We start from the raw sequence: 24,604 nt of genomic DNA, 5'->3' as shown, positions 1-24,604 counted from the left end.
ACATTTGTCTGAGTGTGTCCACAGACTCTGCTTGTCTTCCCACAGTTGGAATGTGCCATTGAAAGAGACCTAAAACCGGCAGAATCCCACATGGATTCACATTGACCTGTGGAGCAAGGGCCATTACCATAGGGAAGCCAGGTGGATGTCTTTGGAATGTCCTTTTCTTGCCAGGACAGTCATCCAAAGGCAAAATGCATCCCTAGTGGGAAGACTTAGTGGTGACGTATGACATACTTAACACAGGTAGACAGGAGGTGGGTGGGTTATAAGGTATGTAGTTTTCTGGAGACACAGGTGATGCGTCCAGCTGCAGCTGCTGTCCCCTTCTGGCATCACTGCCAGAGTTGGCACATGGCATGCTGTCACGGATCTGGCCTGTGCTCGTTCTTTCGGCCAATTTGCAACACCATGAGGAGCCATTTGTCCTGTGTGACGAAGCCAACAGGGCACCTCCACAGGCTGGCCTCCGTCCTGTGGACCAGATGTCTTTGTTATTTTAACATCCCCAAAGCATTCTGTCAGCTCCACTGTCGGCATCTGTATCCAGGTAACTGGATGAGTCCAGCTAGTGCAAGAGAAGCCCCGCGAGGACGGCAGGGAGCCAGAGGGTGGGAGATGAGCCCCACTCCTGAACCAGGTTCACTGTGGCAGCAGTTCAATGTGGGGTGTTGGGAGAAAAGGCAGAAGGGGAGCACCGAGGTGATGGGGATTGCAGGAGCAGGCTGGTGGGGGGTGTTCTGGAGTTGATGGAGGGAGCAGCCTGTAGCAGGAGCACGGATTAGGACTTGGAGCCCTGGAGGGCTGGCTGCCCTGCTGTGGGTAAGGTAGGGGGGCAGGTGTTGCAGAGCTCAGGGAGGAGGTGCCCCGGGGAGCTGGGACCCAGCGGCAGCTTGCACCCTTGAAGGGAATGTGATGAGGCCAGTAGGTGGCACAGTGCTGCAGGGCTGATGTCACTGGGACATCCATCAGTCACCCCTGCCTTTGTCTTCTTCAGGTGCCCAGGCCTCATGGCCCCAAAGGCCAGAGGTCAGAGGGCCTGCCAGAGCCCAGGGTGGGGCTGTAAGAGGCAGCATTCCTGCCAGGCTGCCTTTGCTTCCCACGTGGGGGCGGTGTCCGGGCCACCCAGCTCTGGCACGGCCCCTCTGACCTCTCCTCACTTGAGCCTTTGTTCAGGAAAAGGCTCAGGCAGGTTGTGTGGCACAAGCAGCTTTCTGAGCCTTGTGGCTTCTGCCTGTGATGCACACCCGACCTGCTGGGGGTAGCCAGAGACCCCCGGGGGGAGCAGAGTTCCCTGGGTCGGGGAGCCAGAGACCCCTTATGGGGCAGAGTGCCCTTGAGGGGGCAGAGATCCCTGAGGGAGTTAGAGAGTTTTGGGGGCGGGACAGAGTTCCCTGGGGGGAGCCCCGCAGCAGGGCAAGGAGCGGGGTGGTTATGTGGACCACGGTAGAGCCGGCCCTGGGGAAGGGCTGGGAGAGTGTGCGGGGACCCCTGCTGGGCAGTGCCGGACACCGGTCCAGGCCGGCTGTCCCGCGGTGTGTGGCAGGCAGGTGTGTGGCAGGCCGAAGTACGCGCCCGCCCCAGTGCACCTGCAGCCCGCACGGTTGGGGGCGGGGCCCGGAGGGCGCCAGAGTCCCGGGGGGCGGGGCCTAGGGCGGGGCCGGAGGGCCCCAGCGCGCAGGCGCAGTCGGTCCCGGCTCGGGCCGTACGGCGCTTGCGGCGGCGGGTCGGGGGTGCGGACGTGAGTGTGCGCGCGCGGCCGCCGGGGCCCTCGGGTCAAGGGGTCGGGGACGCGGTTTGAGGCGGTGGGGGGACCGCAGGTCGGGGCGTCGGGGGCGTCCTTGAGTGCGAGTCTGCGGGGTTGCGTCCTCTCCCCCGAGTGAGTGGCCCCGCGTCCGGCCCTCGGCCCGTGGACTGCCCCGATGGCCGCGTCCCCGGACGCACAGGATGTGTGCGAACTCCGGACCCGACTCGGCAGCCCGGGGAGCCCGCGGAGGGGCGCGCCCCTGTGCCCTGCCCTCTGTACTCTCAGCGGGGCTGGGGGCAGCGCCGCTGGCTGGTGTCTGAAGCGGGGTGTGCAGCCCGGAAGGCTCCCTTCCCGTGTTTGTCGTTAACAACTGCACTGTCCAGATTTGTGCCGGCGTGTGCCCCAAACACAGCATTTACCGTTTTAGCCATTCTGCATTGCATAATTCAGGGCATCCGTCCGTTTAGTGCCTAGACTCTGGTTTCGTCCTGAAGCTGGAGGGTTAAGAGGGAGCTCTGTTACTGCAAGTGTTCGACTCTGACTCGACCAGCTCCCAGCCACTGTCCTGTGCCCAGAAGGGCCTTACAGGGAAGCCGAGCCGGGTCAGGCTCAAAGGCAGCCTGCCTAGCGCCTCCGCCCCCATGCCCTCTGCCTGGTCTCTCCAGGAGGCTGGAACCTCATGGTCTCACCCTGGAAGACTGCCTCAGTTCCTGGACTGCAGCTGGGCTTGGGTTGTGGTTTCTGGATCTGCAGGTCCTACCGCTTCCTTTTTAGGGCAGGAGCAGGAGCGATGGGGCCCCATGTGGTGCCCAGGCAGCTGGTGTGGCTCTGCCGGTGGCAGGCGGTGTGCGCTTGGGGAGCTTCTGTGCAGCACAGGACATGGGCAGGGGTGTCCAGGATCCCCAGCCTGCTCAGCTCTGGGGGGGCCCTTAGCGCCAGCCCCCTGGTCCGCAGGAGCAGCTCCTCCACACCCCCTGGTGCACCGGAGGTGGTACTGACCCAGCAGCGCTACCCTGTGACACGACTGCCCTTCTCGGTGGTTTCTGCGGAAGACCTGGCAGCCTTTGAACGCATCCTCCCAGGCGGGGTCGTCACAGACCCAGAGGTGCTGGAGGCTTCCAACGTGGACTGGCTGAGGACTGTCCGAGGTGAGTGAGGGTCTGGCCACAGCACATGCTCCAGGGAGGGGCTGTGACCATGCTGGGTTGGAGGGGCGTGCCTGGCACACACACCCTCTCATGTTGAGGAAAGGCTGTGTTGTAGTTTCAAACTGTTGTGAAAACAACATTACTGGAGGTTTATTGGTGCTGCGTGATGTCTGCAGAATAAAAGACAAGGTGGCCGGCTGCTCTGAGAGATGCACGTGAACTCCCAGGGCCTCTGTGACAGCTAGCACAAGCTAGGTGATGGAGGCTCGCCTGCTCCCAGCTCTGGAGGCTGGACCTGCTCCCACTAGAGGCTCTGGGGGCTCCTTCCTGGGGGCTGCAGGTGTCTGTGTCCCTTTAAGACACCTGGCATCACCTAAATCTAGGACCTTCTCTCAGGACCCTTAACTTGATCACGTATGTCATGACCTTTTATGTAAATCAGTGCACGTGCACAGGTTCTGAGGGATGCGACGGGGACACACTTTGGGAGGCCCGGTCTTCTGCGGCCGCTCCTTCAGACAAGAAGCAGGGGCTGGTTGGGCCGCCTGAGCCCTGCTCCTCCCAGCACATGTGTCTGCAGCAGCACACGCCTGTGCCAGCTTGGGAGTTCTCAGCCTTCCAGACCCAGTGCACACCTTCCCACAGGAAAGATCCCGTCACTCTGTGTTCTGTTCTGCAACATTTTCAGATATAATGTAAGCTGCCTTTTCAGTTACAAAACACAAAGCACCAATACGATGTTCTTATAGAATATTAAAGAGACCCAGAAGACAACTTGCTTACAACAGAGTCACGAATTACACATGTAATGCCAGGACACGCCAGCAGCCAGGTAGGGCTGGATCCGGTGCCCGCGGGACTTGACAGAGTATTTTGTGTGTGTGTGTGGGGGGGTGTCCAGTGGGGCCGCGACTCAACCATGGCAAGGGCTGTGCGTGGGCTTGAAGAACTCCCGAGAGCAGGTCTGAACCAGCTTGTGAACTGACCTGTGGTGCAGAGTCTGTAGCACGTGGAGGTGGTTGTGGGACACGCTGTACTTACAGGGAGAGATTCGGGTCAGGTACTTTGGAAGTCCTCAGACTTCTAATTTTTTAAAGACTCTTATTCATTTATTTGAGAGAAGCAGAGATAGTGGCAGACAGCAGGGGAGAGCACAAGCAGGGAGGAGAGGAAGACATAGGGTCCCCGCTGAGCAGGGAGTCTGACACAGGGCTCTATCCCAGGCAGACGTTTAGCCAGCGGAACCACCCAGGCACCCTCCTTGGACTGTTCCTTGTGGGCCAAGTGCCCAGAGTGGAAGGGCTTCCAACCCCACCCTGCCTGCTAAGTCAGGACCCCCCGGGGCTGAGGGGTGGTGCCTGCTGGGAGCCCAATGCCCACACCGGGCCTGCAGGTTCACATGCGTGCTCCCAGAGGCAGGAGAGGGTGCTGTCCAACCTGGGCTCAACCAGGCCAGGCCCCGGTCCTGGCCGGCCCTGCAGCCACAAACTGGGGATGGGGCTCCCACCTCAGAGGTAAGAGCCCAGGGTGCTGGGTACTCAAGACTCGGGACATCTTCCTCCTGGGACTTTCAGAGTGCACACTGTAACTGGGATGGGGCTTGTCTGCCCCACCTTCCTGGACAGGGCTTAGCTGTGTGCTGGGGGCTCTTCTTGGAAGCTTCATGTGGCTCGGTCTGTGTCTGTGTGCTCCAGTGGACGACCCCCGCCCCCTGGCTGCTGACATATGGCTGCTCACATGTGTGCACTATGTTGTACACACATGGTGTACAACACCTGCCCAGCGGGTGTCTGTTGAAGTTGTTTGTTCAATTTTTGTCGAAATAACCCCTTTATGTAGCTGTTTTTGGGGGAGAAAGCATGTCTAAACTTATGATCATTTTATGTTTTAGTCTTAGAGTTCTATAGAAAATGCAGCTAGTAAAAGCTGATTAAGATTTTATAATTCTCGGGGCGCCTGGGTGGCTCAGTGGGTTAAGCCGCTGCCTTCGGCTCAGGTCATGATCTCAGGTTCCTGGGATCGAGTCCTGCATCGGGCTCTCTGCTCAGCAGGGAGCCTGCTTCCTCCTCTCTCTCTGCCTGCCTCTGCCTACTTGTGATCTCTCTCTGTCAAATAAATAAATAAAATCTTTAAAAAAAAAAAAGATTTTATAATTCTCTTAAAAATGGATTTTATTTGAAATGGAAACTGTCCAAAAATTAGATCGCTTTGCTCATGGGTGGACCCCATAAACTTCAGTGAGCATCTCACTGTGTGTCTGCACACAGTGCAGGGCTGGGGACAGGATGGACAGGAGGCTCACCAGAGGGGTGGTGGCATGAACAGTGGGCTGCCTGCCAAGTGGGCATGCCTGCCCAGGAGAGTCCCCCAGCACACGCTGTTTCCTTGGAACCTGGGGAAGCCATCTGGAAGGGTGTTCTGAGATAGGAATAGCCAGTGCAAAGCCTCTGAGCAAGTCTGTGCTTGGCATGTTTGGGGAGCTGTAGACCCAAGTGTGGCTGGAGTGGACGGACAATGGGGAGGTCAGAGAGCGAGGAGGCTGGGTCATCGATACGTCGAGGGCCAGGTGAGTCCCAGTAACTGATGGGGAGCTACTAGGAGGCCAGGAGGAGAGAGGCCCACAGCCTGGTATGGCTGCCGTGTCGAGGAGAGGCTTTCACTCCCTGGGCATGGAAGCTCGGAGGAGAGCTGAGACTTCGATGGGTGGTCAGGTGAAATGGTGTCAGCTCTGTGTGTGTGCACAGAAGAGTCTGGGATGTGCTGATGGGTGTGTAGGGTGTAAGAGAAGCCAGGATGCAGGGACCCATGGCCTGAGCAGCTGCAGAGGTAGCCTTCCGCTTGCTGAGGAAAATGGCAGGAGCACCAGGTCTGTGGGGAAACTGGAAATCTGGGTCTGGACAAGTCCAGTTGGACACGCGAAGGGGCCCGTTGGACTGTGAAGCCAGCTAGCCCAGGGCTGGGTCCATGCAGCTCCAATGTCCAAGGAGGCCAGTGGCCGCTGTGGTCCATGGGGGCGAGCAGGCACCAGCCAACCAAGGGGACTGAGCAGCTTGGGCTGGGGCTGAGGAGGACCTGGTACATGTGTGAAGAAAGGGGAGCCAGGGGTTGCCTGGTCAGGAACAGCTGCTGTACCAGGGCCCATGGTTGTCTGTAGCGTGGAAGGGACATGCCTCCGGCTGGAGCTGTTCGTAGGGGCTTGGGAGGCCCCATCTGGAGGCTTAGGGGGACAGAGGGGCCGGGGCAGGGGTTGGGATGGGTTCAAGAGAAGATGTTTTTGCCTTTTCGGGGCCGGTTTCAGACAAGACTGCTGTCGCAGCAGATTAATAGGTGGATGGGAATGATCTGGTTGAGAGGAAAGAACTGGTAGCTTGGTGAGAAACAGGATTGCCGTGAAGTTGTCCAGGAGCTGGGCGTGGAGGGACCCAGGCCCTCCTGGGGCTGCAGTCTTAGGAGGAGCGGCAGTGGGGGCCCATGTAGAAGCAGGTGGGGGCACTGCTAACATGAGGACGGGGGAGGCAGTGAGAGCTATGGTCTGTGGGGGGGTGTGGTGTGGTGCAAGAGAGACTGCTGCCTGTCCCCTAGTGTGTGGGACAGGGAAGGCCCAGGGACTGCTGCGTTGGGATGAGAGGAAATAAGCCAGGAAGTTGTTCCTGGAGCCTGGGGAGCAAGACCCTCAGCCCAAGTTCCCAGGGGTGGAGTGTTGGGCCCCAGGGCTGAGCCGCTGGGAGAGAAGAGTTGGAGGCGAATGTTTCAGCCGTCAGGGTCAGCAGTGTCCTGCAGAGGTCGAGTCGGTGTCTGCCACAGTCTGTCATCTGAAAGCAGCCACACCAAACAAATGGGCATTGGGCTGTTCCCGCAGGGCTCCATGTGCAGGCGTAGCCCAGGCTGGGCTTGGCCTGAGTGTGGGGTTTGCCATCCTTGACGTGGCAGTGTGCTCTGGTCCCTGGGAGGAAGTCAGGGAGCCCGCCAGCCGGGAGTAGGCATGCTGTGACAGGTGACAGGCCATGTCCCAGGAGGGTCCTTCTGTACCCCACGCCCTGGCTGTCCCAAGTGAGCGAAGGCCTTGGAGGGCTGCCTGGAATCCAGGAGGGCGGAGAAGCAGGTGGTGGGCAGCATGGGGACTGTGCTGCTGAGACCAGGAACTGGCACTCAGTTGGCCTTTCTCAAGTGGAGGGATGAGAGTCGTGGGCCAGAGAGGCTTGCAGCCTTAGCTCCTCCCTGCCTGTCCCCTCCAGAGCTGGCTCTGCTCCTTCTGCACTGAAGCCTTTCCTGCTTCTGTTTTCCCTTCCGTTCCTTTGAGTCCGTCCCTCGACTGAAGAGACTCTGAGCACATGAGAGAGAAGACCAGAGCATAGATGAATGTTAGTGAACCCTGGGGCAGCCCATCTACAAAGTCCTTTCCTACTTCCCCCAACATGTTCCAGAAGCCAGTGCCGTCATCAGCCAGCAGCATGCTGACAGCTGCCTCCCTTTGGCCAGTGTCCTAAGGTGGACAGTAGACTGCTAAGGCCTCCTGGAGGCTCAGGGGCAGGGACGTGCAGGGAGAGCCAGTTACTTAAAAATTGTTAGATTTTTGTATCAAGCCAGTTGTGAAGCACAGCTGTTATTAAAAATTAACATGTAAATGTATGATTAAATTATATTTAATACAAGCATTGTAAATATTAGTAACTTAGACTTTGCTAAAAAGCATGTAAGCTAAGAACTGCAGCCAGATCTCAAAGCTGCGTGAGAGGTCACTGACACGGTGGTGGTGGTGGGGTGGGTGGTGCCTGTGCTTCCCGCCTCCCGGGAGCCTCCTCACCTGCTTGTCCACTTGGAATGAAGTCAGAGGACCAGAGAGAGCCTGCTTGTCTCAGGGAGCCCATGGTCAGGAACCCCGAAGTGTGGGTGTTCAGGGGTTCCTGCTGGCCACCTCCTGGCATCCCGTCAGTCATCACAGCTTAGAGCCTCCACCTGATGCGTAGAAGGAGCCATGAGTGTGCCCCGAGTAGATGAGACACATATGGGAGGGGGATGGGTAGCCCCGCCCCACAGTGGGAAGTCAGGTACTAACACAGGTGGAGGGGTGGATCTGGACAGGTCGCTGGCCCGATGTCAAGTGTCTCCCCATAAGGTGTGCAGTTAGGTGGGGGAAACACGGCCCCTCCCAGTGAGCAGCCAGGCAGGCGCTCCAGCCGTGGCCTCCCCACCCAGAGAGGTGGGGCCCGTGTCTGGCACCTCACCCTCGTCCCTGAGGTTCCTGGGCTTGGTGCTGACCCTGGTTGTGCCGGTGGCCTGCAGAGGAAGGAGGACCTTCTTCCGGAGGGTAGACGGAGCGCTGCCTTCTGTGTGAGTAATGTGTCCTTCGTGTTGCAGGTTGTAGCAAGGTGCTGCTCAGGCCCCGGACCTCCCAGGAGGTGGCTCGCATCCTCAGGTAAGGAGCGCGCAGGGGCGCCCGGGTGGTGGTGGGCGACTGGGAGGGCACACGACCGAGGAGGGCATGCGAAAGCAAGCCCTCTTCCCTCCAGATGTAGACCCTGGTGAGGTTTTGTTCCTCTCGCTTCTTCCCTGCCTGGTGGGGTTAGGTACTTCACGTTGTGTCTTCCCCATTTGGCCATATCTGTGCCCGTCCCTCTGTGCTCCTTAGGCTTCCAGGCCAGTTTCTGGTGGAGGTGGAAGGGACACGTTGGGTGGAGGGGCTGCAATGCTTTTGGTGAACAGCAGGGGGTGCCGCTGGCCCCTGCATTGTGCAGTGCATTGTACAGGGAGAGCCGTGGCCTCTCAGGATGTTCGGGCACGAATGCCAACCTGTCTGTGATCCGGACTGTGCAGACTTGTGGCTCGCTGCCGTTTTGGGTGGCCCTGGGCCTCCTCAGACCCGCCGGCCGTGCGCAGGGACCAAGGGTGCTGCCCATGGAGGTCACAGCAGGAGGAGGGGGGACTCCAGGTTGGGTGGGCTTGCAGCCAGGGTTGGCCTGGATCACGTTGCACAGGGATGGTGGTGCAGGGGGAGGGCAGGGAGCCCTGATGCCCATCCTGTGCTTGCCCCAGGTACTGTCATGAGAGGAACCTGGCCGTCAACCCGCAGGGGGGAAACACGGGCATGGTGGGGGGCAGTGTGCCCGTCTTTGATGAGATCATCTTGTCCACCACCCTGATGAACCGGGTCATCAGTTTCAACAGCGTGTCCGGTAAGCCTGCACTGTGGCCTGGTGGTGAGGTGTACTGTACTTTACTAACAGGTGGAGAGGTGGATCTGGACAGGTCGCTGGCCCGATGCCAAGTGTCTCCCCACAAGATGTGCAGTTAGGTTGGGGAAACATGGCCCCTCCCAGCGAGCAGCCAGGCAGGCGCACGTTTGGCAGGGCTGGGGAGGAGAGGCCCAGCTTTTTCTGCCCTGGGGGTGCTGTCCAGGGGTCACTTAGGTGGTTTGTGCTGTGGGTCTGTCCTGAAGGGCATGGGCTGTTGCTGCAGCTCCTCCAACTCTGACATTTTCTAACCAGGATGGCTCTTTTTGCCCTTGTAAACAGGGCACAAAGGACAGGGTACGAGGAGGTCTCGAGATGCTTTCTGCTCAGCGGCCCCAGCAGTCCCTCCAGCAGAGCATTTTGGGCGGGTCATCCTCTGTGCTGGGGGCACCTGGGCACCATAGCTCTGTGCCAACAGTGCTCCAAGGTCCGTGTCCCCTGGTGGTGGGACTCCCCACCACGGGTAGGGGCCACTGCCGTATAGCGACGCTCATCCCTTCCCTTCCACGAGTGTGTGCGTGAGGATTTCCTTCTTTATTTTTCCCATCAGTTTTTCTTTTTCTTCTTGGTAAAAGATAACGGTAACTTCTGGGGGACAGGTTGGGGGACATGCTCCTTGTCCTCGAGGGAGAACCCTGTCCCATGTGGCTAACCCCTGCAGAGCCCCTGTGGTGCATCTTCTGGCTCCTCCTGGACTGAGAACACCCATGGCAGCACGTTCTCTTGGCAGGGACCCTGGTATGCCAGGCGGGCTGCGTCCTGGAAGAGCTCAGCCGGTACGTGGAGGAGAGGGGCTTCGTCATGCCCCTGGACCTGGGGGCGAAGGGCAGCTGCCACATTGGGGGAAATGTGGCAACCAACGCAGGCGGCCTGCGGTTTCTGCGCTATGGCTCACTTCATGGGACTGTCCTGGGCCTGGAGGTGGTGAGCTGGGGCGCCGGCCACTTTCCTCTGTCTCTGTGTCCCCCTGTTCGTGTCCGAGTGGCCGGACCCTCAGCCTTTTCCCAGTGCTGAGAGTACTTAACGTGTGAGGTGTCTGTGGGCCCCTGCCCAACCTGCCTTGACTCCATGGGTCTGTGCCCCCTTAGGCACTCTCTCTGGGGTGGTGTGGGGCAAGGCCGGGGCGGGGCTGGGGTGGGGTCAGTGTGGTGGGGCAAGGTTGGAGCAGCAAGCGGCAAGGGGGGGGTGGAAGGGGGGGCGGTGGCAGGGCAGGGGCCTGGCGGCACTGGGAGAGGTCCCAGGCCTGGTGGATGAGGTGTCTGCAGGGCGTGGACCCTGCGCTATGTGATTCTCTGCCACTGCCTCCCAACTTTGGGCCCTGAGCTCCATGGGTGTGGGGGGCATGAAAGTCCTCTCTTAGCCCCATTGGTGCGCATTCTGGCCTGGGGTCACCCTGGGGCCTCCATCTGGGGTGGGGTGAGGGCTCGTGCTTGGCTCTGCTTTCTGTGGGACCCCTGGGCATGGGGTTGAGAGGAGAGGGACGCCTGCGAGGGCCCACGTATAGGCCCTTGCTTCTCCCCATCTTGGCTAGGTGCTGGCCGACGGCACTGTCCTGGACTGCCTGACCTCTCTGCGGAAGGACAACACGGGCTATGACCTGAAGCAGCTCTTCATCGGGTCAGAGGGCACGCTGGGGGTCATCACGGCTGTGTCTATCCAGTGTCCACCCAAGCCCAGGGCAGTGAACGTGGCTTTTCTCGGTAGGCTGGCTGTCGGGTACACCGCTGGGTGCCCTGTCCCTCCCCCTGCCCTGCTGCCTGGCCCTTGGCATGAGGGGGGCCGTTCCTGTGTCTCCTGGCTTCTGTGTCTGGAGGGTTGGTGCTCCTGATGGGGGGTCTGCAGGAGGCCTCTCGCATCTCAGGGCAGAACACCCTGTTCTTTAGCACAACTGGGGCTCTGCTCAGCTCTGCCGCTCCATCTCCTTCCTTGATTCTGAGTGAAGCAGTGTCATTTCTGGTGTGTTCATTCCTGAATCAGTCACAGCCGTAGGAACACCGTCCTCTCCATCCCCCTGCTGTCCCTCACTGTCCCTGCCCTGTCCCCCATACTGTCCGTGTGCTATCCCCCTGCTGTCCCTACTATCCCTGCCCTGTTCCCTACTGTCCCCAATGCTGTCCCCCACTGTCCCTCACAGACCTCTGCCCTATCCCCCACTGTGTCCTTCACTGTCCCCTGCCCTGTCCCCTACCCTGTCCCTGATCTGTTCTCTACCCTGTCTTCCACCCTGTTCCCACTGTCCTCCTGCTGTCCCCACCATGACCCCTTGCTGTCCCTCTACTTTCCCCACTGTCATGCTGTCCCTCCTGCTGTCCCTTCTGTCCCCTGCCCTGTCCCCAGTTGCCCATCGGGTCCTCTGCTTCCAGCAGACTGCGAGCGTGGGCTTGGGTCTCCTCCTCTGAAACCATATTCTGCCTCGCCTCCACTCAGAGCCTGTCAAACTCTGGTAGTTAAGAGGCTGTGGAGACATCCGGTCTTCTGGAGGTCACCGTGGGCAACTTAACTCCCTAGTCCGCTGTTGGCTGTGCTCTGTGGTGTCTGTACCCATGGCAGAGTGCCGGGTCTCACGGCCTCCCTTGTCTCTGTGGCTGGAATTGCTGTTTTCTTGCAAACGTGCCATTTCCTCTTCCTGATGTGCCGTTCTGCACTGGGCTCGTGCTCCCCGCGAGCATGGCCTGGGTCTCACGGCTGGCCCATTGGCCGCGCCTCCCCAGCTCTTGCCCATGGAGACATTGTCGCTGGTTCTCAAACGAGGCTGCTCAGAGTCATCCCGCATCCTGTGCTTGTGTCCTCTATGGCTGCTGCTCCCAGTGCTGACGCTTTGTTCTTCGGTCACTTCGAAGATTTTCTCTGTGTCTTTGCTCATCTGTGGTTTGGGGTTTCTTGCCTCTGAGGACACATTCTCACCTCGGATCTTCCAAGCCTCCTCACCCTGTGTCTTGGTGTCTTGTCAGTTGGAGGCGTCTGACCATCTTCCTCCCCCTTTAGGGCTATGATCGGATGCACACATGACAAAGCTCTGTGGTCGGTCTTCTTCATTCCTCCCACAGTTTCCACCCTTTTACACTCCTGCTGTGTTGTTTCCCATCTTTTCCGCTTACGGGTGTTGCCGCGTGCTGTTGTCCCGGGTGGCTGAGCCCCCGCATCCAGCCCCGCTATCCAGCTGCGGAACTCCACGAGCTCCCGGGTATGCCCAGGAGACGTCTGCCTCTGGCCTTGCACTCTATGAACACACTCCCATCAGCTTTTCCACCCCGTCCCCAGCATAGAGTCGGTATCCTGGGCCCTTCCCACCTGCTCCCGGCCGCTGACGGCGCGCTCCCCAGGCCCGGGCACCTCAGAGATTTCTCCTTGTTCTATAAGTTGAGTGATTCGCCCTGGGCTCCTGGAGACACAAGTGCTCACTGTGGTGAGAGAAAAGCAGTGAAGCCCTTGCCCAGTACGACCTTATCTCTGGCCCCCTGTGCGCCCAGGCCCCTCTGGTTCCTGTGACCTTCCTGCACACCATGGGTCCTCTGACGGGCCTTTCCTCCTGGACTGTCACTACCTGGGACACGCATGCCACTGGCTCGTGTGCGTCCCTGTGATGGTGCTCTGCTGCTCCACTGGGCTACCCTGCTCGCCAGCACCCAGGGCCACTCAGCGCAGCTGTTTCACAGGGGGACTTAGGGGTGTCTGGCTGGGGCTCTGGTGCCTGCGCCTGAGGTCTTGTTGCCTTCGCAGGTTGTCCGGGCTTTGCTGAAGTCCTGCAGACCTTCAGCAGTAGCAAGGAGCTGCTGGGTGAGATCCTGTCAGCGTACGAGTTCATGGACGCTGAGTGCATGTGGCTGGTCACGCACCACCTGCACCTTGCCAGCCCCGTGCAAGGTACCGACCCCTGCGGCTGGTCAGCTTCCGCTGTGGCCCTCATGCCATAGGTCTCAGGGGATGCTCTCTTTGGTCACTGACAGGCCATCAGTCTGTCCACAGAATGGGAGGCAGCGACAAGGTTGCCGGAATCTGCGCGGCTCCAGTGTCACCGTACCTGGACGAGTGAGACTCTGACCCGCATGGGAACTGGGCCCCCAGTGTGGGTGCAGTTGCTGCCGCCAGTTGTGCCAGAGCCCCAGGGTCTCTGAGGGTCCTCGAAGTGCTGGTCAAAAGTGTTTCTTTTCCACCAGAGGATCCACTGGTCCGTGGAACTTTCCCAGTTAGCCAACCGAGCCCTGGCCCTGCATTCCAAGGGCCACCTGCTATCGTGCTACTAGCTCTCTACTGTGGGTCTCAGTGTCTTCACCTCCAAGAGCCTCCTGAAATGTGGTGGCTTTGGTGCGGGCAGTGCTGGTGGAAAGCCACAGGCTTAGGGCGTCCACATAGGATGGCTGCTTCTTGTGGCTCTGGAGGCTGGAGTTTAGGATTGTGGGGCGGCTCGGCCTGTGTCAGGTGCAGCCAACAGTACCCTTCTCACTGTGTGCTCAGGTGGCCTTATGTGTATAGGAGATCCGTGGTGCTTCATCCTCATAGGAGAGTGGCGGTCCTGTCGGATCCAGGCCCGCCCTTATGGCCTAATATAACATTGAGTCCCTCTCTGTAGTCAGACGGGCTGGGTTAGGACTTTAGTGTGTGGTCAGGCAGAAAGATCTTTATGCTCTAAATTTTTAATGAGGTGTTGCATTTGGTACAATAGAACAGGAAACAACTGGAACATCCAGTAGTAAAGAAATAAGATATGATACAATCACTGGAAAGGTGGGGGACCCATGGGCAGATGGAGGGTCCCTGGGTGGACAGAGGGTCTCTGGGTGGATAGAGTATCCCTGGGCAGATGGAGAGTCTCTGGCAGACAGAGGGTCCCTGAGCGGATGGAAGCTCCCTGGTTAGACAGTGTCGCTGGGCAGACAGAAGGTGTCTGGGTGGATGGAGGGTCTCTGGGTGGGTGGAAGTCCCTGGAAGGATGGAGTGTCCCTGGGTGTGCGGAAGGTCCCTGGGTAGACAGTATCCCCGGATGGGAGGAGCGTCTCTGGATAGATAGCATTCCTGGATGGATGGAGGGTTTCTGGGCAGACAGAGGGTCCCTGGGTGGATGGAGGGTCTTTGGGCAGACAGAGGGTCCCTGGGCAGATGGAAGGTCCCTAGGTAGACAGCGTTCCTGGACGGACGGAGGGTCTCTGGGCGGGCAGAGGGTCCCTGGGTGGACAGAGGGTCTCTGGGAAGACAGAGCATCTCTGGGTGGATGGAAGGTCCCTGGGAGGATGGAGGGTGTCTGGGCAGATGGAGGGTGTCTGGGTGGAGAGAGTGCCCCTGGGTAGACAGCATCCCTGGGCGGACGGAGAGTCCCTGGGCAGATGGAACATCCCTGGGTGCACGGAGGGTCCCTGGATGACGGTTTGTCTCTGGGTGGACGGAAGGTCCCTGGGAGGATGGAGAGTCTCTGAGTAGATGGAGCACTGTGTGGCCCTTGGATGCGTGTGTGAGAAAGCTGCTCCTAAGGTCATGTTTAGGAGAAAGGAAAGGCCAGCCCACTGTCCTGGGCAGGTTTCAGTGTGCAGATCTCTCTAACTGGAAGACAGGAAGGAGTGCTATTGACCATGCTGGTTGCTATATATGGCAAGCTGGGGAATTTTTTTTTTTTTTCATTTACTTGTCTTTGTTTTCCAAACTCCCTTTTATAAGCATGTTTTTACTTTTATAATTGGAAAAGGAGCCCATAAAAATTAAAACACTCCCAGTGTTTTCTAGGACATGTGATAAATTAAAGAGCAGAATTTGCATTTCATCATGGAGAAATGCCAGTATCTAGAAAGCACTTGTTCTCCTTATAGTAGGATGGGCTTGTAGTATTTTTCTGGAAGGCACTTTTAACGTAGTACTAAAGGGAAGAGCTGTGCATTTGGTGTTTTCATTTGTTGGTTTCAGTAAGTTAAAAATAAATTCACAGTAGCCTTAAAAAAAAGACAAGCTTAAAATTCTCTTATAGTTCCTAATGCATTTTTTTAAAAAACTGTAAAAAAGAGACAGCTTGGGCAAAATCATGCCTTTTTTGCATGTTGTGCTAAGCCGAGCGCTGTGGGCATCACAGCACCACGTGGGCACAGTGGTCTCTCCTGTAGCCTGTGGCCTGCCCAGCACCGCAGGAAGGTAAGAGGGGCTCCCTGCCCACAGCCCTGTGCAGGTGCCCGTGACATCGCTCATGGCTGTTCATGTGTTCTGGGGAGTGTGGTTTCTTTCCCAGTGAAAGACCTATTTTTATTTGTTTTTTTTTTTTAAGTTTATTTTTTTGGTAATCTCTATAGCCAGTGTGGGGGTTGAGGTCACAACCCTGAGGTCAGAAGTCACATATTTTTCTGACTGAGCCAACCAGGCACCCCAGGAAGGACCTATTTATATTAATTATTTTAATTTATTTGAGAGAGAGAGAGTGAATGTACCTGAGAGCTGGGCGGGGGCGGGGGCTTGACCAAGAGGAGAGGAACAAGAAGACTCCCCACAGAGCACGGAGCCTGACACGGCGCTTGGTCCCACAACCCTGAGATCAAGACCTGAGCTGAAACCAGGAGTCGGACGTACTCCCCAGGCACCCATGAAACACTGGTCTTTAAGCCACGGGAGACTAAGTCTGAGCAGAGGCTTCCTGTTCTATAGGCCGCACAGGGGCTGCCAGAGATGCTCAGACAGGCCAACCCAGGCCTGTCCTCACTCTGTCTGACCACCTCTGTTCATCCTGCTTTCTGTGCCTTCCAGAAAGTCCGTTCTATGTCCTAGTGGAGACCTCAGGCTCCAGAGCAGGGCATGACTCCGAGAAGCTGAGTGACTTTCTGGAGCAGGCGCTGAGCTCCGGCCTGGTGACGGATGGGACTGTGGCCACGGACCAGACCAGACTCAAGGTGTGTGTGTGCTGCCCGTGCCTCCTCGCATCCCCCGTGCTCAGCTGGTCCAGGACATCTGTGCTAGGCCTCGTGTCTGGCTCAGAGCACGGGTTGTCTGAACGTGAGCAGGTATCCTGCCTTTTGGGAAACATGTTTTTGGGTCTTTATTGTGATCAGTGATATTTTATTTTAAATTATTTTTTAAAAAATTACTTATTTGAGAAAGCGAGTGAACGTGAGTGGGGGGAGGGGCAGAGGGAGAGAAAGTATCAAACAGATGTCCCACCAAGCATGAAGTGTGACACAGGCTTGATTTCACAACTTGAGATCATGACCTGAGCTGAAACCAAGAGTCAGACACTGAACTGACTGAGTCACCCAGTGGGAGCCACCATCACCATTGTGGGGGTCTGTGGTGGTCAGATCTGCTGTCACCATCCTGGGAGGGCCCAGGCAGTGGGAGCCCGTGGGTGGGGCAGGTATGGACGGTCAGACAGGGAAGCCTATGGGTAGCAGCATGGCCCTGTAGTACTCCAGCTTGGGGTCCAGCAGTGCGGGGGACTGTGCAGGGTTGTTGCTGGTCTAGGTGTGTGAGAAAGGTGGCGGGCAGGAGCTGCTGCACGTTGGGAGTGGGAGTCGAGGAGAGGGCACAGAGGGACCGAGTGGTGACCCTGAAAGCCAGTGAGTGAATGGGGGAAGCCAGACGCTGGCTGGTGTCTGTGGAGGTAAGGGGCTGTTGCTACTCTTCTGGGGCAGACCTGGCATTGTGTCATGTGGAAAAGCAGGAGGAACCAGTCCTTACCACGCAGAAATTTTGCTGAGACATTTCCTGAATAGGGGGACATGTGGTGGGTGGGACGGGGCCAGCCCCGTAGCCGAGCAATGGCACATTCAGCACCATTTCCTCCACTCCGTAACCAGGACTTCAGGTGTCCTCTGTGACCAGTCAGCCAGCCAAGCCAGTAAGCCATGGCTGGCTTTGTGCGGAAGGGCAGTGATGCGAAGAGCCCCCAACTCCCCAGGCCCCCTCAGCCCCACCCCGCGCTGCACTCACTTTCCCGCTTAAGCTCGAGCACCCATGTGTGTCTCGGGCAGCCCAGGGCCCAGCAGCCCCGTCCCCTCTGTCTGCAGTGTCTTCCCTCGCCGGCCAGCGGCCCCGACCAGCCTCTCCCACCATGCCACCCAGAGTGTCCTCCATCCTCCTGGAGAGGGGCTGTCTGTGTGCCCTGGGGTGAACCATGGCCGCATTCTGGAGTCTCGTCCTATATGGATTCTTGGGTCAGAGCTCCATGCTTGTCACAACACAGAATATTTTTGTCACCTGGGAAGTTCCGTCATGACCTTCCTGGTCATCTGAGGCAGGCAGCATTCTAGTTGCTGTTAGACACCCTTCACGGTGCCCCTCTGACTTTGTTTTCTGTCCGTCCCAGGCGCTGTGGGCCCTGAGGGAGAGGATCTCGGAGGCGCTGAGCCGGGATGGCTACGTGTACAAGTACGACCTTTCTCTGCCCACTGAGAGGCTTTACGACCTTGTGTCTGATCTGCGCGCCCGCCTTGGCTCACAGGCCAAGCATGTGGTGGGCTATGGCCACTTGGGTGAGCTGTTCTGGGATCACGTGGTGATGGGGATACTAGTTGTTGAGAGAATTCTAATCATCTTCATGGTTCTCGGGCATTTTGGAAAGGACCTCCGTTTGCTGGCCACCACGGTGGCCTGCCCTCACACCCAGCCTGCTGTATCCCTGACGAGTCCCTCTCACTCCCCTTGCCAGGTGCAAGCGTTTGAAAACTAGTTTCAGATAATTCTATTTTGCAGAAAAATCAAGCTTTATTAATTTACTTCATTTAAAGTGATTAATTCCTCAGAAAGGAATGTCTCTTCCCTCTCGATTATGGCAGCCCTTGGAAAGGGGTCTGAAAGCCGTGCGTATGGGATGCCCAGGGCCCCATGCCTGCAGCCTCCATGGCCTGTCTGTAATGGGGGTTCAGGTCCCCCTCCTGCAGTTAAGGGAGGATTTGGAGAAATGGGGTGAGGAGCTTGGCACACGGCATCTCTGATGCTTGTTTTGGGAACTTGTCATCACAACGGTTTTCTTTTTCTTTTCTTTTTTTTTAAAGATTTTATTTATTCATTTGACAGAGAGAGATCACAAGTCGGCAGAGAGGCAGGCAGAGAAAGGAGGGGGAAGCAGGCTCCCTGCCAAGCAGAGAGCCTGATGCGGGACTCGATCCCAGGACACTGAGATCATGACCTGAGCTGAAGGCAGAGGCTTAACCCACTGAGCCACCCAGGCGCCCATCACAACGGTTTTCACAGGTGGTGCCTTACTTTTCCTGTGAGCAGGCTCCGCAAGTCAGGTGTCTGGGATGCTCAGTGTGTGACAGATGGTGACCCCAGAGTTGGGGTGGGAGAGAAGGTTCCTGGCATCAAGGACAGTGAGGACATTCAGTGGCTCAGGGCACCTGCTGTCTGTGGGACAGGAAAGGTCCCTCCCTCCTGGCATACAGTGCTGCTGTGTAGAGTAGACTCCCACCCGTGAAGGACGATGTGTGAAATTTTAAGAAGGGGATGGGAGAGTGCATGTGTGACCTTGAGGTGGGGAGATCTCGTCAGGACCACACGGGAGGCATAAACCATAGGGGGAGATTGCTGCTAACTTGGACTACATGAAAGTAAAAACCACTGGGAAATCTCAAGCAGAACGGGGCAGGTGGAGATGTGGGGCTGGCAAACCCAGTGTCAGGGAGGAAGCCTGGCACGGCCTCTGGGAGGGGGACACCCGAGCAGGGGTGGAGGACAGGTGCCTCGGCCAGGGCCCGGGCGAGGTGCTGAGGCTGCTGGGTATGGATGTGGGGCTGGGGATTGCTGGCCCACCTTCCACCTCGAGGGGCACTGAGTGCAGCCTTTGCTGCCGGTGGGGCGAGACTCACGGCCTGTTGAGGGATTCTCTGGTGTCCAGGGGGGCAACCGGCCTGGTTTCCTTGCGGTCCGTGAGGCTGTTCTGCCGGGCCCCTTCTGCAGGTGGGGCTGTAGTCTGGGGGTTGCCTAGCTTGGCCACGGTCCTCTGTGTCTTGTTTGGTCCGTGTGCCTCTGTTATGTGCCGGGTTTCCCTGGTATGTCCTGGGCTGTAAGTCCCTTCCCCGTGTCTGCGATGGACGCCAGTGTCATCCCACAGTGGCATGGCTGTGGTCTCTCCCTCGGGCCCCGAGGGGTCCGAATGGTTGGCCTCGATGCCTCATTGGCCATGTGGCAGGAGCTCCGGTGAGGATTTGGGGCAGAGGGTTTTGTGTGCTGGGCGGTGAGGAGCTGACCGCAAACCAGTTTCTTCCCCAGCTGCAGGGCAGGCTGAGCTTCCTGGGTCGGTTTCAGTCATTTTGTTTTCTGGAAGTGTGTCCGTTTCTTCTGAAGCCTTGGACATGTTGACACACAGGTGTCTGTCACGCTCTCATTCCTGTGTCACATCAGCATTAGTAGGGTGGCCCCTGTTTTAGTCCCGGTAGGGTTTGTTCCTCGTGTCTTTCCTCATCTGCGTCTGTCGCATGCTCATGGGGTCTGTGGTCCCGCCCGGTCGGCCGCTTTCTCTGTTCTGTCTCATGTTTCTTGTCATTACTGTTGTCCTCAGTGTCCTCAGTCTTCTCCCCTGTCAGGTGCGTCTTGCGGTGCCTCTAAGCACGGGAATTCTCAGGGCCTCCAGCCTCTCCACTTGGTCGCAGGGGTTAGACTCCCCCTGAGGACCAGGCTCGCCGATCCCACTATGGCTCTTGTTAAATAATGTCTGTGTGTCGCCTTGTCGGGCTCTGGGTGAGGTTGGAGGGGCCCCTGTGGGGCCAGCGTGGCCGCCTGGTCCGAGCCCCATGCATCCCCCTGGTCTGAGCTGTGCGTGCCCCCAGTCCGAACCACATGTGCACCCACGGCCCCCCCACCCCCCGCATCAGTGAGAGGGCGGAAGTTGGCACAGTAGCAGCAGGCTGCTCCCCTCTCCCGAGGCTACATCCTCTTGGAGGATAGGGGTTGCACCTGTCCTCGCATTCCAGGGTGAACGGGCACTCTCATCACAGACCCTTCTGAATGCTGGACCTGCGCTGGCCTCTGACCAGTCACACGGGCTCCTCCCATTTAGTGTTTCCCTGACATGTGTTTGTTCCCATTACCTTCACTGTCTTCCATCCTATGATGTAGATGCGTCTTTCACAGACACCGTGGAGGTGGGGTCTCCCTGTCATGCAGTTTGTCATTTGTTGTCTTTATTATTTATTTATTTTTGAAAGATTTTTATTTATTTGAGAGAAGGAGCATGAAAGCAGAGGGAGTGGCAGAGGGAGAAGCAGACTCCCTGCTGAGCAGGGAGCCTGACACAGGGCTTGATCCCGGGACCCCAGGACCACGACCTGATCTGAAGGCAGATGCTTCACCACCTGAGCCCCCCTGGGTGCCCCTCCTGGAGTGTAGTTTGGTTCTGTTTCCTGCCCTGTGTGGCGGTGCCGATGTTATGCAGCCGGCGATGGCCCAGGCTCAGCCACGCCTGTGTCCCTCTTCATTCTGGTGTCGTGGCCTCTGCCTGATGCCTTCTCTGGCTCCAGGGACAGGAGGTGACGAGCATCATGGATTCTGCTAACCTATTGCTCAGGGCTTCTTCAAACTCGAACATCCGCACAGTGACTGTTCCTCCCACGTGGGGCAAGGCGGCCTGCTGTGCATGGACCTGCGGTGCTGCTGTCCAGAGGGATCCCAGTTTTCTTGTCTTCCCTTGTCTGGGGGGCTCTTCCGGGTCACTCGTTTGGGTGAGCGTTTGCCTTTGCGTCTGGGTGCCATGGGGCTGTGGTGAGAGGGATGGCTCTGCCCTTCTATCCCCAGATATCTCTGCCCATCCTCCCCTGCCTTCCTGGCTGCGTTCCCGGGGCTACAGCCCTGTGGCTCTCCACCTGCCTTCTCCGCAGCCCTGCCCTGACTTCGTACCATGTTCAGGTCACATGTTTGATTTCCCTTCCGTGCTGTTCATCTCCTGTGGGGGGTAACACGCATCGAAACCTGTCTGTGTACTCCGGCCTCTTGGTGATTGGTAGTTTCTTTTCTGGAAGTTGGTTGACTTGAGATGCTTGCTCAGTCTGTGTCTTATGCGCTTTATCTCTTACTTCTATAAACGTAGGAGACATTTGGGTTCTGTTTCTGGAAGTTACAGGATCTGAAGCCTTTGTGGTCAGGTTCTTGCTCATTGTGGCTGCTCTTGTGTGCATGGAAATTTGGGAGTGGGCTCGTCTCTCTCGGGGCTTCGTCTATGGGGATTACATGAGGCCTGGATTGGAGGTGATTTGCTTGTGCAGGGGTGCAAGTAGAGGGGGCAGGGTCTCCTAGCTGGAGCCTGTCTCGTCCTCATGCTCTTAGCTCAGGGTCCGTGGGACCAGTGAGGTAGTGGGAATTACAGCTGGAAACCTGCAGGCTGGCTGGTGGTTGTGCAGGCCCCTCCGTGGGGGATTTGGAGCCTCTGCCTGCAGGGTAGCAGCGGGACCACTCTGGTGGGAGGGGGGTCCCTTGTGTGCTCCCTACATTTGAGAAGCCCAGAGGGAGGTTACCATGAGAGGCTCTCTGTCACTGGATCAGAGTTCCTAGGCCTGCGCCCCGTGCTGCCCTGGGCTTTGCTCTAGCCTCTGGGAGCTCCTCCTGCTGGCTCATGAGGCTCTCTGCCCCTCAGGGCATGTGGGACTGCCTGCAGAGGCTGGCTGGGCGGGTGGTCTGTCGCTGGGAGCTGGAAGCCTCAGGGGGCCCTGTGGGTAGAGGGGAGGCTGTGGCATGGTCACTGCAGGCCCCTTCTGTCACTGCAGGCCTGTGGCCAGTGGTGCAGGCACGAGGGCAGGGCAGGACTAGGGGCTGTCAGGAAGGGGTCTCAGCCTGCCCAGCCTGACCCCAGCATTCCTGTGCCTGTAGGGGATGGTAACCTGCACCTCAATGTGACGTCAGAGGCCTTCAGCCCCTCGCTGCTGGCTGACCTGGAACCGTACGTGTACGAATGGACAGCCAGGCAGCGGGGCAGCGTCAGCGCTGAGCATGGCCTGGGCTTCAAGAAGAGGGGCGTTTTCAGCTACAGCAAGCCGCCTGAGGCCCTGAGGCTCATGCAGCAGCTCAAGGCACTCCTGGACCCCAAGGGCATCCTGAACCCCTACAAGACACTGCCTGCTCAGGCCTGACAGGACCTGCAGGGTCCGCAGGAGACGCAAGAGGGGCCTTGACCCAACCCTGGTTTTGCCTGTGGCTGTGGGCCTGTGGGGTTGGCATGAGCTGAGTGGGGCAGCAGCAGGTGAGGGCACCCAGCCACAGGCTGGAGGGGCCAGAGCTGGCCCCCAGGCAGGGTTCTTCCTGGCTCTTTCCAGCCCTGCTGGGGAAAGCCACCCAAGCCACCTGGTCTGCTCTCTCAGCCCCTATGTGGGCACTGCCCGACCCTCTCTGCAGGCTAGGCAAGAGCCTCCTGTGGCCCGTCCTGTGTGGTCTGGGTGGGAGAGCTCTTCTGCCCATTTGGGAGACCAGGCCACATTCCACTGTACTGGGGGCTGCCACTGTGGGAGGGGCATGGATGGTCCTGTGCCTGGGTCCCTCAGGCAGGATGTGTCCCTGGCAGAGGTGACGAGCTCTGTGGGACTGTGTGGGCTCCGTCCTGAAGCTTTGAGCAATAGCCTCGGTCGCCAGTGCCTTGTGGATGACCAGAGCATGGATGAGCCAGAGTAATAGGATGGTCTCCGCCCTGGAAGGCATCGTTCCCCCATTTTCTAGAAGGCCCATCCATTGGCAAGACAACCCTGGTGGTTCGCAGTGATGTGCCTGGAGCTGTGACTTCTGCTTCTGCTTCCATGTCCGTGAGGCTAGCGTGAGAAGCCCCGATGTGCACGAGTGCATGTGCCCAGCGGGGCAGGCTTGGCGCGCACACTGCACCCTCACCCGCCCCACTGTTGCCCTGGGCCCGGGCCTGCTCCTGGGGCAGTGAAGAAGGTCTGGACACGTTTTCTCTTTCTGGCTGTCATGAACTTCCAGTAAAAAATGAGAATTGATCACAACGCTGTCCTTGTATCTGTTTCTGGAACAATCTGGTGAAGCCTGTGGCGAGATGCCTGTTCCCTCAGCAGTAGGACACTGGGCGCCAACACCGTGCCCCAAGCCCAACCCCTTCCTCTGTCCCATCCCTCCCCCCCACCCCTGACTTAAAACCTCATGGGCTTGGGAGGCGGTTGATGTTGGTTGCGTGGAGGTAGCATAGTCATCATCAGTGAGAGTTGTGACTCAGCAAATTTACTGTCGAGAATGGAAACAACGTGAGGTATTAAAAGGCTTAAGATCTTAGGTGTTTTCTGTTAGAGTCGAGGTGGGGCTTTGAGAAGGCAGCACAGTGACTGGGGGTCACAGGCAGCAGGTGGCAGGAAGAGCCTCCATCTCCCCAGCGGATGAGCTGGTCCTCCAAACGTCAGAGTGTGAAGTAGGGCCACTTGGCCTCGCCCTGTGGAATGCACCTGCATGGACACACACACATACACACGGGCCATGTGCAGACGTGGTGCACACATACAGTACACATGTGCACATGAGGTACACACAGGCTGGTACAGATGTGGTGCGTGTGTGTACATGCAATAGACGCACACGTACGGGACTCACTGGCGTGTACTATGCTGTCTTGTCTGGACGGCGCCTCAGACCCATGAAGTGCTGGCCGCCTGCCTTCATGCCTGCGGAGAACAGGCTCTCCAGTGGCTATGGACCGTTGTGAGTCCTAGTGGGGCATCTGTCCAACTGCATTGAGTTCTGCATCATCCTGCAGCTCATGGCTGCGTGGCCACACCAGACATTATGTGAAGAGGTAGGAAGCCAGGCTGCAGGCTGTCAGGAATGTCGACTACCCAAAGCTGGTCTTCAGACCCAAACCTGGCCCCTCCTGGACCAGTTCCGGGCAGGTGGGGCTTCTGCGAGGATTATCTCCCAGTGCTCTGGGAGGAGTTGAGGGCTGTTATTGTGTCTGGATTAGGAAAAGCTTATGAGTTTCACCTTCAAACCTCTAAGCTGCTGCAACACGAGAAGTGGTTACAAAACAGAGGGGCCAGTGGCCCTCACTGCTCCTGGCCCATGCCTGCCAGGCCCTGGGTTGGAAGGGCGCAGGGTGTGGTAAGGAGGAAGCCCCAGCCACGGACCTGAGCTGCTGCCTGAGGGATGGCGGGAATAGGCCCAGTGGTCTCAGCCCAGGGAACGCAGGGGAGCCAGGACACTGCCCACGCCTCACCCTGGGATGTGGCTGGGGCTGGGCCGCCCTCCTTGGGCCTGAGGGGAGCAGAGTCTTCGGGAGAGCTGACTTCCTGTTAGGTCAGTACTGTGGTGTCTGATGATAGAGGACCCTGAGGGCTCAGATGAAGAGTTTGGGGGTCATGTGGCTCTGCAGGGCCCTGCAGGGTGCTGCCCTGGGGAAGGGAAGAGGTGACAAGCTGCCGGACACAGTGCCCACTGACCAGTGACTGTGCTTATGCTGGCCATAGTCCCAGGCCTGACCCTCATGGGGACCGGGGTCTACTCAGTGGGCTCCCTCACCCTACTCTTCCCTAGTATACCACCTGCCACCCTAGGCTTGAGGCCCGTTGGACCTCAGGGGTTGGGGAAAGCAGGTT

The 24,604-nt window shown here is 58.2% G+C and overlaps 1 protein-coding gene across 4 annotated transcripts; it reads left to right on the top strand.

Moving 5' to 3' along the window:
- The first annotated feature begins 1,681 nt into the window (after nucleotides 1–1,681).
- On the top strand, nucleotides 1,682–23,011 carry D2HGDH (D-2-hydroxyglutarate dehydrogenase). 4 transcript variants are annotated; one of them, XM_082689659.1, is made up of 10 exons: nucleotides 1,682–1,741; nucleotides 2,527–2,895; nucleotides 8,254–8,311; nucleotides 8,929–9,068; nucleotides 9,856–10,049; nucleotides 10,657–10,825; nucleotides 12,846–12,989; nucleotides 15,843–15,985; nucleotides 17,398–17,563; nucleotides 21,891–23,011. In XM_082689659.1, exons 2-10 carry the CDS (start codon nucleotides 2,538–2,540, stop codon nucleotides 22,148–22,150), a joined length of 1,632 nt encoding a protein of 543 aa, XP_082545785.1. In that variant the 5' UTR covers nucleotides 1,682–1,741; nucleotides 2,527–2,537; the 3' UTR covers nucleotides 22,151–23,011. The 4 variants fall into 4 exon arrangements, with proteins under 4 accessions (XP_082545785.1, XP_082545787.1, XP_082545784.1 ...); XM_082689661.1 differs by having other exon boundaries at nucleotides 1,684–1,741; nucleotides 2,702–2,895; XM_082689658.1 differs by lacking the exon at nucleotides 1,682–1,741 and having other exon boundaries at nucleotides 1,744–2,895.
- Nucleotides 23,012–24,604: the final 1,593 nt, after the last annotated feature.

Source organism: Mustela nivalis (assembly GCF_964662115.1).
Source record: "Mustela nivalis genome assembly, chromosome: 11".
NCBI lineage: Eukaryota > Metazoa > Chordata > Mammalia > Carnivora > Mustelidae > Mustela > Mustela nivalis.
The sequence above is the reverse complement of the archived record's forward strand: the minus strand, read 5'-3'. Positions and strand labels throughout refer to the sequence as shown.